The 13154-nt window shown below is 32.8% G+C and overlaps 1 protein-coding gene across 2 annotated transcripts in view; it reads left to right on the top strand.

Moving 5' to 3' along the window:
- The window catches only part of LOC111060911 (lachesin-like), a 328507-nt gene extending 326126 nt beyond the window's left edge, over positions 1-2381 (top strand). Inside the window, exons 10-11 of one of the 2 annotated variants that reach the window (XM_039435593.1) lie at positions 121-309; positions 1524-2381. In XM_039435593.1, coding sequence (XP_039291527.1) covers positions 121-293 — 173 coding nt within the window. In that variant the 3' untranslated portion in view covers positions 294-309; positions 1524-2381. Of the gene's footprint in view, positions 1-114; positions 310-1523 lie in introns of both variants that reach the window. The other variant, XM_039435592.1, reaches the window with a different exon arrangement.
- The last annotated feature ends 10773 nt before the right edge of the window (positions 2382-13154 follow it).

Genomic DNA, 13154 nt, shown 5'->3' with positions numbered 1-13154 from the left:
TAAATTCTTTCTAAAGCTATTGTAGAACATACAAACAGACGGACAACAACTTTGGCCTTGAGTCAGAAGTAAGAACTCGCTAACGCTCTTTCAATTAACTAGTTTCGGTTTAAGTTTCAGTTGCGGTTGGTGTGAAGGAGAAACAGGAGGAGATATCTGTCAGTGATCCGATCAGTGGACGTCACAGTGACGTCACAGTGATCAGTTCGAAAGCATCCATTCATCATACAGTGGCACAAATATGCCTGCCTGGTCTATTCTGGCTTATGAGTCATGACACTGCACTGCTGTAGTACATTAGAGTGACTGGTCAGTAAATACATTCCAATACTCTAATTGGTATTCTTCCCTCTCTTATCTCTCTTTATATTCTTCTTTTTCATCTTCTTCTTCTTCTTCTTCATCTTCTCTCACTTCTTCTCCTTCTCCTTCTTTTCTGATTCCTCCTCCTTCTCCATCACTTTTTAAAGTAGCCGATTTGATTTCCGAGTAGGTCTCAAAATGTGGAAGTCGCTAGTGATTGGTCGGTCTTTTCTACGCTCCAAGTGGCTGATGTTAACAACGTAATAATGAACAAGAAGAGCTTTTTAGAAGTCTTGTTTATCTATTAATATTGATTCATATTCAGTAGTTCCATTTCCTAGATCACTGATATAAACGTCATTGATTTATTCCATCATTTTCTAATTTATTATTGATTAATATCGAATATAATCATATCGAATCGATAATATCTTGTTCTCTTTCTCCTGTCTCCTTCTTCTTCTCCTGTCTTCTTCTTCCTCTTCTTCTTTTTCTTCCCCTGGACCCCCAGTTGGATCATCCAGAAATGGTATCAACAACAGGCTCGTTTCGCTCGCCTACATTTTTCATTTGAGCGTCAAAATGATGGAAAATATGTAATTCTGAAGACAGCATTCCCAGATCCTTGCCTAACTTCTGTATTGAATTTTCACATGACAATATGTCAATCAGTTTTTGAGAAGGCATAGAAAACGCAGGGAAAACGCTTAAAAACCGCCGATCTTGAGCGGAGCTTAGGCGCTATTTCAAAACCATGTCTCAGCTGAGCCTGTGTACCAAATTAAAACATCACCTCTCTTGAAGACTGTGAGAAAACGCAGAAAAAACGCTAGAGAGCCCTAGGAAAACTTAATAGAACCGCTTATCATGGCGTTATTTCAAAACCTTTCTATAAAACATTTTTATACCTCAGCTGAGCCTGTGTACCAAATTTGAAAATTTTTCGACAGTTAGTTCTTGAAAAGGCTTGGAAAACGTAGAAAAACGCAGAATTTGGGCGTTTCTTTGGATTTTATTTGAAATCCGTTCTTAGTGCGCCTCTAAACGGCCAACTGAACAAACCTGCCAAATTTGAAAGTATTTGGTTCAGTAGATTTTTAGTTCTGTTGATTATGAATGAGCGAGTGAGTGAGTGAATGAATCAGTGCCATTTCGCTTTTATTATATAGATTTATTTTTATAACAACTGAATATTATTCACCAATTTCTGTTTTTTTCAGACTTGGGAGACTGCAGAAACGACGGAATCCACATCTATTATTGAAAGCAACAAAGCATCCATATTTTTTGAAATAATCTCAACTTTAAATTAGACTAAAGCCTGGTTTTCATTGGTAGAGTAGTGGTAGAGTTCCCTGGGCAAGTACTAACTATCTTGTGAACTCTCCCAATGAAATGGTCATGGTAGAGTACAATAGTTCTGTTTAGTTAGAGTGAGTTAGAGTAATAAATACTAGTTATAAGTAGAGTGGAGTGGGATAGTAGGCTACTCTCTACCACTTGCCGTTCCCCACCACCGCTTCACACTCTACTCTACCACTACTATGCTAATGAAAACAGTCTCGAGCTAGTAGAGTAGAGTCATGCCGTAGGCTATCAAATTTGAGTATATAAATGGTATGTACTTGAATACTTATAGTATGGTATATACTACTGTATATAAATGATATAGCCCGCATATATCAATGCTTTTTGTAAAACTTCTGTGGCTGAACGGCGATAATGAATGTTCCGTATTGACATTCTAAGGTTATTTCTGTTCACTTAACTGGATAACACACTCTACCTACTATTCTCAATTGTAGTGGAGACAGTTAGTTACTCGACCAAGTAAGTAGAGTAGAGTTGGTTCGGTAGAGTTAGTATGCCAGTTACTCGACCACTAACTCTACTAGTGAAAACCAGGCATAAAGTGAATACCGGGCAATAGTGAAAACCAGACTAATGTTACTCTAAAAGCTATCAAGCCCATCGTATCCATTATCAAGAGTAATAATTATTCATCATAAAATAGAATTATAGTACCCTTTAAAATGCATAAAATATTATTAAGATTAATAAAATTAAATTTAATAAAAAACAAGAATACAAATTGTTGACCGAAGCGAAGCTGAGGTCTTAGTTTCGACTTGATCTGCTTTTGTCTGTTTGTTTGCTTGTACCGCAGTTACAGTTGCAGTTATTGTCCGATATGGATGAAAATTGGTATGCAAGTTCTTTGAAACAAGGCGCAGAAACGTATGTGTAACGATTTTTGGTAAGACCTCCGGTTTTCTTGTAATATTCAAAAAACCATAAACCAACATCAAAAGTTACTTTGAAGATACAGCAATTCATGCTCCTACTTTTTCGCATGTACTGTTACCAGGGCATGGCGTCCAAGACGGTTAGAGTGTAGTTTGATACACTGTGGGTCCCAGGTTCTCAAATCTTGTTCCGACCAGATTTTTTTGCAGACGATACTAATCTATTATCTTATTCTAATAATATTTCATTATAAAATAATTATTACTATATAGAATAATTAAATTGATTTTTCAAATGAATTGGATAAATTATTTTTATAAAATCTTTAATATCAATACCGTACATAAATAACTATTATTATCTTTGTTACAGATAACTCAACTATTTTAGTTGTGGACAATTTTTATAATCATAAAATTAATCAACTAATAAATCAACAACTATTTTAATTGTAGACAATATTTAACATCATAAATTTTTTTAATCTCCAACTTCTTTTATTCATAACAACTATCAAATCTTGTTCCGACCAGATTTTTTTGCAGACGATACTAATCTATTATCTTATTCTAATAATATTTCATTATAAAATAATTATTACTATATAGAATAATTAAATTGATTTTTCAAATGAATTGGATAAATTATTTTTATAAAATCTTTAATATCAATACCGTACATAAATAACTATTATTATCTTTGTTACAGATAACTCAACTATTTTAGTTGTGGACAATTTTTATAATCATAAAATTAATCAACTAATAAATCAACAACTATTTTAATTGTAGACAATATTTAACATCATAAAATTTTTTTAATCTCCAACTTCTTTTATTCATAACAACACTATCAGTTATTATTTTAGTTATTTTTCAACTGAATTTCCAGTTTATCATGTACAATAATTATTGTATTATATGCATTTTTTGTGCACTTTTGTGTCGCTCTACAGTGTGGAGTCTTTTGTTTTCCTTTTGGTATGAGATCGGAAACCGATTTGTGAGCATTAACATTCTGCATAGGCATAACAAGCCATAACATTGAATCCACTTTTCATGAAAAACATCATTAGCAACCTAATGTCATTATCACCAACAAACTCATCTTATTTAGAATATTTTCCATCTCACCATCGTCTGTAAGACGATTCATCATCTAAATTGCCTACTGCATATTCCATTTTTCCGTCAGTTGACCGATTTCTTATAATTAATTAGTAGAAAAGTTGTAATATATGTTTATAATGTAAATATGGAGACGATATAAAGGTATCTCCTTGATAAGTCCGGTGTCCCTGCAAACAGTGTCTCTAACACTTTCAATGGAGAAAATAATAGATGACATGGCTAAATCTTCACAATATACTGTACTTACTGGCCCTTCTCATTAGATTGAGAGTTGTATTCATGAGCGAGGTCTACTGTTCGCAGAACTACAAGTAACATAACTAATAGTTTCGGTGATCACACCATCGTCATGTTATAAAAATAAATGTCTACTAAAAATTTAGTTATTTTTGGTAAAATCTTCAAGTAAATTATTTTAGCAGCTGCCTCTATCTATCAACTGATTTATTCAAAATAACAAAACTATTATTAGATATTTATTTTCATAACCTGAGGATGGTGTGATCACCGAAGCTAGTAGTTATGTTACAATTTGTATTCTTGATTTTTAATATTTTATCAATTTTAAAGAGCACTACAATTTTACTTTATAAATACAAGAAAGTAGCCCTGATTTCATACATTTCAATTATTTATTACTTTGATGTTTGTACCTAGATTAGGATGAATTAAGGAATGTTGTATTTTATTAAATATAATAAATCAAATATAGCAAATTTGTAGATACTACCATAAAAACAAGGTAGGTAACATAAAAAGATATCCCATGGTTTAAGGAGTGTATGCTCCAAATTTCACTGTTTGTTAAAGCCGGTAGTCCAAGTTAGTAGTAACTACTATAAAAATCTGGTGTGGTACACTCACACAACTTTCCTTGCTCATTGAACTATAATCCTCATTCTTAAACGAGAATAATATTTAGGGGAATAACATATTGAAAATTTTGGTGGCAACTTATTTGAAACTACGATCAGACTTCTGTATATGTGTATATATAATTGTTTTCACCACACTTGGATGTAATGAGCTGGTTTATGTGCGTCATATGGAGGCCGAAAGTGATTGTTTTCCGACCAGGCCGGTAAAACTTTACGGCCCTAGGGCTGTAAAATGACCTTGAATAACAGCTGATCGTGTCCAATCTCACAAAAATCATAGAGAGATAATCTCATAAAGACTGTGATAATCTATATAATTATGTATCGTGAATCGTGGTATTATGTACATAATATATTTTATAAATTACTATTTCATAATTTAATATTATTATTGTGTTTTTTGATATCAAACAATAGAATACAATGATATCTCCATAGCCTCAACAATATGTTTGCTGCATTGTCCATTGTCAGAAAGGTATGTATCGCAAGTATTTAAAAGTGAAAAATCGAATTTGAAATCAAAGTACAATAATTGTATCAATATTTAGAAGTGGGGTAGAGTAATGTTGTTCTTTTTATTATCGAATTCACTTCTTAATGCAATACAATCAACAATAATAATAAGAAAATACAGCAGAGATCTGAAGTTTAAAGTAAGCCTACTGGTGAAACTCAGCCTTGACTGAAAAACTCCTAGTAATTTTTTGTAATTCATATTAAACTTTTAGATAGTTTTCTTCAATATTAAACCATATAGAGAAAAAATTAGGCCCACTCAAGATTGAATCTTCGAATGTTTTCTCTATGATTTAACTATTTTCAGAGCTATATTTTGTTGTGAAAATGCGGCAAACCAGCTTCAAAATTTGCTGCTATACACTATATTATAGTAGCCTACATACGTTACCGACTAAATCAGAGTGGAAACTTTATTGTGAGAATGATAATGATATTAATTTTAATAATATAAGTCATGAGCCAAAGTCTGTTGTACGCTTTTTAGGAGTGAAGTAAACATTTTTAGAAGTCCAGTTTACAGTGTACAGCATTATGTGTATGCTAAGTGTTATCAGTCAGGCCCATATGTTCAACAATATGCAATGGCCGAGAGCGTAAAGGCATAATACATCAGAACTCAAAGCTCAGTGAATAACAAAACATGATCTAGGTTCGAATCTCGGTCAATGACTTTTTTTTTGTTGATGAATTTTGACTTTTATTACCTATTTTTTATATTAGTTACCATAATTTAAATTTCAATCATTTTTTGATATATTCTGAGACAAAACTGTGAATATGCAATTAATTAATTTTTTCATCACATTATTTCAAATAGTAATGAAAATTCTATTCATCCATCTATCCATGATATATTGTACCAGGTGCAAAGCTTGCGCCTAATATTAATAGTATAAAAATATGGTCACTATTGTAAATTATTAATTAGTAATATTGAAATTAACTGACAGTAAAAGTTGTCATAACCAAGATTCAAACTATCAAAATAGGCTGTTTGAATTTTATTTATTTTTTAATTTCTTATTATTGGGAAGTTTTTTTTTGGTGTGGTGAAAAATAGTGTTTGCACCATGGGCACAAATGTATTTCGGCTCTCAATCTTTCTAGTCCTCGGCCTACAGCCTCAGACTTAAAAACCGTTTTCAAGCCGGGAATATCTCATTTTCGGCCCTAGGTGCGAAATATACTATTTCAGATTACTTTTTCCTTTGTGTAAATTGTGAAATTCAATGATTTTTTTCAAAAGTCGTCAAAATAGCTGTTCTACAGATGAAATATCTTGTCTATGTGTTCTTTTTTATAAACTGCTCTACCTACCTAGCTCATGCACAAGAAGGAGGTTACAAAGTCCATTTCTCAAGGGTGGGGTGGACCCCCCATTAGTTTCCCAGAAAGGAGACTCATGCCAGTTGATAGAGCTGATGAATAACTATACAGGGTATGAATTTGAAAAAAATCGGTAAAGTCATTTTTGAGAAAATCGTGAAAAACATGTTTTTCTAGTAATTATCCCCCATTTTTCTCAATAAAATTACGAACCTCCTGAAATTTTCCCAGAAATGAGACACATGTCAGTTGATAGGACTTATGAATAGCAGCTATTCAAGGTATGAATTTGAAGAAAATCGTTAGAGCCGTTTTCGAGAAAACCGTGAAAAACATGGTTTTTTATCCGCCATTTTGAATTCAATTTTATTGAATTTCCTATTGTCGAATTCTCATAAAATAAGGACCTTAAGGCTTGGCAGGAGAGGGACCATGTCGAATTACAATCTCCATAAGCGTAATGTTAATTGGGATTTCATAGAACTCGGTTGATTTTCATCTGAATGTTCCAGTCAATATCTCATTTTGAAGGTCTATTAATTCTCTATTCAAGTTGCGAAGTGGAAAATTAATATATTTTGAGAGAACGTTTATATTTATCTTTTAAGTTAGAAACTTTTATGATTTTTTCCTGGCGTTCTTTATGAATATTTTGGAAATTCATCTCGCAACATAAATTCGTTTTGATGAGTTCCATTGAAATTAATTTTTTCATAAAAATCTACACATCCTTACGGTTTTCAAATGGAATCTAGCGAAGGAAATTTTCGTCTGCAAGCCACTGAAAAATGGAGTTGTTAAACAGAGTACATTGACAGACCCTTACACACACGCACAAGCGGTGCGTGACCGCCATCACTTACTGTCTGGAGGGGTGCCTGTTTATGGGCTTTGTTCCCCTGAGAACAATAGCCCTTATACTTTCACTTCCTTTTCAAAGTTATTCGCAGAAATATTCACAAGTAAATGTATCTAGACCTCAGTGTGGACAAAATATAATCGGTTTATATTAAATGTGATTAGAATCAATTTATTGTTATGGTATCCAAATTTAAAAATTGAATTCATATAATAGTGGAAAAAACATGTTACAGAACTTTTTAAACTAAGTAGTTAATTTTTTTTTATCTTTTGATGCATGTATTTTCAATATACTCATTTACTGGTATTTTTGTAAAATTACTATACCGTATTGTGTTTGCGTAAGAGTTGTTTGATATTTCGAGTGAGTATAGGATGTAATTACATTCTATACTCACTGGGTGTTTTTCGAAGGTCAGAAGTTTAATGGGATTTATCTTCCCATAAAAAAATGTGAACGTGAAGTAGGTGACCTATTCCATTTCAAAAATGGATTGAATACTTTAATATTAATTATTCAACTTACCATCATGATGAAATATTAGTAAAACTAATTAACAAGTATTTTACACTAAATGGATAAATTTCCCCATATTTATAATTTGTCCCACTCACAGATATCATATCATTATTTTGAAATTATACTATGAACTCAATTTGCTCAATAGACTTACTGTGATTCATTATATTATACTATATGACTGAAATCAACAGGGGGCTAATTTTGTTGATGCATGATATTCAGAATCAATTTATAATTAATTCAAAGTGGAATATATTTTATTCATTTATAATTCTGCTAATAATAACCTGTATTCTATAGAAAGACGATCAAGTAGTCCTGCAGAAATAAATATTATTATATAAGACATTTTATTCAAATACTCCTTACATCTCTCTCTCTTCCACTTTCTCTCTCTCTCTCTCTCTCTCTCTCTCTCTCTCTCTCTCTCTCCATCCTTCACTCAACTTTATCGCAGTTGAATAAATGAAATTAACGTTTTTGTAGAGAGTTACTGGGAAGGATATTTTGAATAAATTCTTTCAGCACATTGATATGTCCAAAGCTCCGCCAATTTATTTAGATGCATAACAATATTATCTATAGTTATTCCAAATTGCGTCTTTCATGTGTTATACAGTTCAATAAAAATAAAAATCAAAGTACTCTTTTAAAATAGTTTACTCACAACATGTTTCGGCTATATGATGCCATTATCAAGTGATTGGAAAATATGTTATTTTTATTCATATTCAAGAGTAGCCCTAACAAAAAAAGGCAGTTCGTCAATAATAATAAATCATTTTCTTTGTCTTAATTATGTAAATTCATCTATACTTTTGCTGTATTGTAAGCTTTTTTATTTATTATATTGTGTACCAGGCAGTATATATTGTAATCTACATAAATAAAGAACTCAATCAAACAATCAATCAGAGGGAGAGAGTGAGAGAGACACCTGATTGTGTTTTAATGAGAAGGATGTAATTTTATATTCAGAGAGTCGATAATAATTTGTCAAAACACTGCCGATTTATGTAGTTACATCACAATATTATGTTATTGTTATTCAAATTGCATTCAATCTTCATTCTCATAGGGTAATTAGTAAAATTCGTTGAATAAATAGCAATACTGTCATTTATTTCAATTTCTGATATCATGATATATTTTGAATAATATGAATACTCCAGTATGATTGGCTCACTTCCCGTTCTATATTTATTAATTATTCTGTTCAAAATTTTCTGTGTTCATTTTTTTTTTTGTTGAGTGGGCGCGTGAGTCTTACGCAGCTGTAGATGCAAATTATGGAACAATCTTCTTTCCTTCAAGTACTTGTTATAATATTATAGCTAAGGAGCTCAAAACGTACGTTGTTTTCTTTCATGATGAGAATACATTATGATCGTGTGTGCGTGTGTGTGTGTGAATGTGTGATTCTCTCAATCTTTCGTAATATTCCAATCATATCATGTATTATGTGCATATTAAATAATGTATTAATTTTTTATTTCTGATGGAAGAATTAATAATAATTGTATATTACTAAAGTCTGTTGACGAAGTAAATGACTCTCATATTTCGGGTGGCTTCAATTTGACCGTATTTCATCAGAATATACAAGGAATTAGAGGTAATTTTGATAGCTTGTTAACTTATATCAGTTGTTGGAGTCGCAGGCCTGCAGTTCTGATATTGTCCGAGTATGGTTGAACTCAGTGATGAGGCATCTCAATTCTACATCGATGGTTATGAGCAAATTCCCAGTATTTCCAATTTTACTCTTGCTACTGGTATAATAGCTTACTACTCAATTGAATTGTCTGATTTTGTATGTGAAAGTGTAGATGGTTACATCGAGGGTGCGGATTTGATAACTCTGCGATGTAGCTTTTCTAACTACCAATTTAATATTTTATGTCTCTATCGCTGGCACGGCTTCAACTTTGAGCGGTTTTTAACAAGTTTCAGCGCTGTACTAGAAAGCTTGCCGGCAGGCGATTCCATCATAATTGGTGATATAAATTTGACATACTAAATAATGACAATAATGATTATAAAGTTGATGGCTATCTTGATATATTGAGTTTTTACGGTTATGAGCAAATTATAAACATGTTTACCAGAGTAACAGATTCTTCTTCCACATGCATAGACCATATATATTTCAGATCACAAAATTTTCCCATTTTGTTAAAGGTACTGTAATAAACATCAATAGGTGACCACAAAGCTGTAGCCATAACGCTCAGTCAAAATAATAGGCTAGATAATAAATGTGTTATTGGGGAGAGGGTTACTCTAGACTATGGGCGCTTACAGGAAATGTTGCGCTCTCATGACTGGAGTGATGTTCTCTTCAGTGATGACTTAGATTTCAAATTTAATACATTTCTAAACACTTTGAATGAATTTATTGAATGTTCTAAATCCTCTAGAATAATAGTATCTTATTGCAAAATACTTTATTCATTTCAAAAAGCATAAACTGATTCGTCTCATAAACCATTTTGTAAACACGTTTACAATAAAATCAGAATCAGCTAACTTCAAGGTTATTTTACAGCCATAGGGCCATAAAAACTTTTCCGGCTCCTGGTCAGAAAACAATCATTTCGGCCTCCATATGATGCACGGAAAACCAGTCATTACATCCAAGTGGGGCGAAAAAGTCTATATCATTGGATATCTTATTATGCTACCTTGAGAGACTATTCTATGAGACTAACCAGTAAGAATGAGATAACTTTTGTGATAAAAAAATGTTGAAAATATTTTATCATTAGCATAGCTAAAATCAATTATTGTACTATAATTTTTTTTGTATTGATTTGTTATATAATAACGCGTCTTGATAATCTCCCAAGCTAGATTCTACAGATCAGTATCAGCGTTCGCAGAACAAAAACTGATACAAGTATAAGGAGGCAAAAAAATTTACCTCCAAAAATTGATGGTATGTAACTGGCTTTACACACACATAGACATTCGATTTCTTGCCGTCCTTATGAATTCAACGTCCTTATCACAAACATTATCTGTTTTTTTACATAATCTGTTAATCTAATAGAAAGATAAGAAAGGCAAAAGATTGTACCTCCAAAAATCGATCTGTGTGTAAATAAGGCTAGTTACACACATATAGATTTTTTTTGTACTGTTTTTGCCATAGTGGATTCCAGTGGTGGCTGGTGATTGAAAATACTGGGGGTTGCTGTTTTTACAATAAAATCTTCAATAACTGTTCCTCAATTGACAGGTCGATCTGTGTTGGGAGGGGGGTAAGAGTTTCACTTAATAATTGAATCAAATAATAGTCATTCAATTTCTGATTCTATCTTACACACAATAAAAGCCATCAAAACAAGCATTCTCCGAGTAATTGGCAGCTGAGAATTTTCAACTCTGATAAAGATAACACAATGTAATTTTTACAAAAAGATAAATAATTATTCTATATTTCATGTTTCCTGGAGATTGCATATTATGACACAAAAATAATTCAGGACAGTCCATTTTTTATTGGACCTACTTGTTTTGTTTCGAAAATAATCCAAACAATGAACATGATATTTATTATAATGTTATTATCATGATGATAAATCATTACATCATGGTATTGAGGCTGTTATAATATTATGATATAGCCCCATCAAAAGATTATATACTCATGGGAGAAACAGATAGCAGACTTTTACATTCATCAGAATCTGGTACGGGGTAATTTCAAATCTGGGTGGTATGGACTGCTAGCGCCTCAAGCGGATGGTTGCAGAAAAATTGCCACCACACATGGTCTTATGGGCTCAAGTGGAAAAATATATCACACTACGGGTTAAAGAAAGAGATGGGGCCGCGCTACCTGTACACTGGCTATTGTTCAAAAAGGTTCATCCTCCAACTCTCGACTATCACACTCTATTGTCCTCTGAATCCGCTTCATCACCCTTATTAGTAGCCGAGTGCCCCGTCTGCTTTCTTGAAGGCGGTTTTAGCTGGTAGGGAATCATTACTATTCCACCTTACCTGTTACTTGTATTCTCACTTTATTATTGAATCTAGATCAGTGTTCAAGTACTTGTTATTCAATTATTTCTAATGGTTAATCTTGATGAAACTCAACTCGATCACAAGCTGTTTACATACTAACTTGATTTACATACATTTCGTGGTTACACACCACGTGCGCTATTCATCAGCTGATGATATGCGTATTATATTATTTATTTGTATGAATATAATATTATCAAATAATTCAATATAATGTATAGTATGATAATTATAGCTCAGCTTATGGAAAGCGTACGGCGTGTGTTCGTGGCACAAGTCTTTTTAAAAATCTAATAAAAAAAAAAAAATAATACGTTCCTAGTTTGACTAAATCTGTACTTATGATCGAGAGTAATGTGGTTTATCCAATCAATGTAGGCTACCACTGGTTTACAGCTGAAATGCCTTTAAGTAATCAGACTGGGCCACCAATTTATTCCTCGGAGTGAATCCTTAACAATAGACCACGAAAATGTCGAAACTCATTAACAATAGGCGACCACTGAAGGGTAACTAGAACTCCTACCTGTTCATCCATTGCTTTCGGCGGCCCCGTCTCCTTTCTTTTACCCCACACTACTAATATACATAGTAATAGTGCGCGTATATGAGTTTGATTGCAGGAGGATTGCAACCTCCAATGCTATTGATTCATAATCACTATTCAGTTCCACCACAGCGTCTGATTTTCGCGTGAACTGCGTGCACGTTCCACAGTTTGCTGCTCTTATTATGGGATTATGATGAAATTGTGAAGCTAATATCAGTGATTGAGATAATAATAGAGCTCACCTATAAATTCAGTCACTTAATTACTCCTAAAAAATAATTCATCTATGCCAAAATTACATTCTTCCAAGTAGGTAGGCTTTTTAATTGAAGTCTATTTGTCTTTGCTGATTTGAATCGCAGGTTTTCTTCATTTATACTTCTTGTTTCAAATTCAGAATTGATTATTATATTTTTCTATGATTAAAGATATATGTGTAATGAGTGATTCAGTATCTGATTCAATTGATCTTCTAATAACATAATAGTCCAACATCCTCCACTGATTTTCATGCGAATAGTTTGTTGTGGTGTGTGTGGACTTGTGCGCCGCGGGCGCGCGCTTTCCGCCTTTCGTCGGCTGGTGCTGTGCTTATTGTGTCTGTATTTTGATAAGAAGCAGTGGGTTACGGATATGTAGCCTGGTGTGGGGCGGGGTGCGCGAGGTCGGTGCGAATTTTGGATTGATTCTTCTCCAAGAATTGATAGGATATTTACATGTTTTTAACCGATTGGTATTAGTTGATTGGGTTTTGAATGATTATTGCTATGATTTGCACTCAT

The sequence above is a fragment of the Nilaparvata lugens genome, chromosome 9, assembly GCF_014356525.2.
Source record: "Nilaparvata lugens isolate BPH chromosome 9, ASM1435652v1, whole genome shotgun sequence".
Classification (NCBI taxonomy): domain Eukaryota; kingdom Metazoa; phylum Arthropoda; class Insecta; order Hemiptera; family Delphacidae; genus Nilaparvata; species Nilaparvata lugens.
Note: the sequence above shows the minus strand (reverse complement) of the source record. Positions and strands in the feature narration are given on the sequence as shown.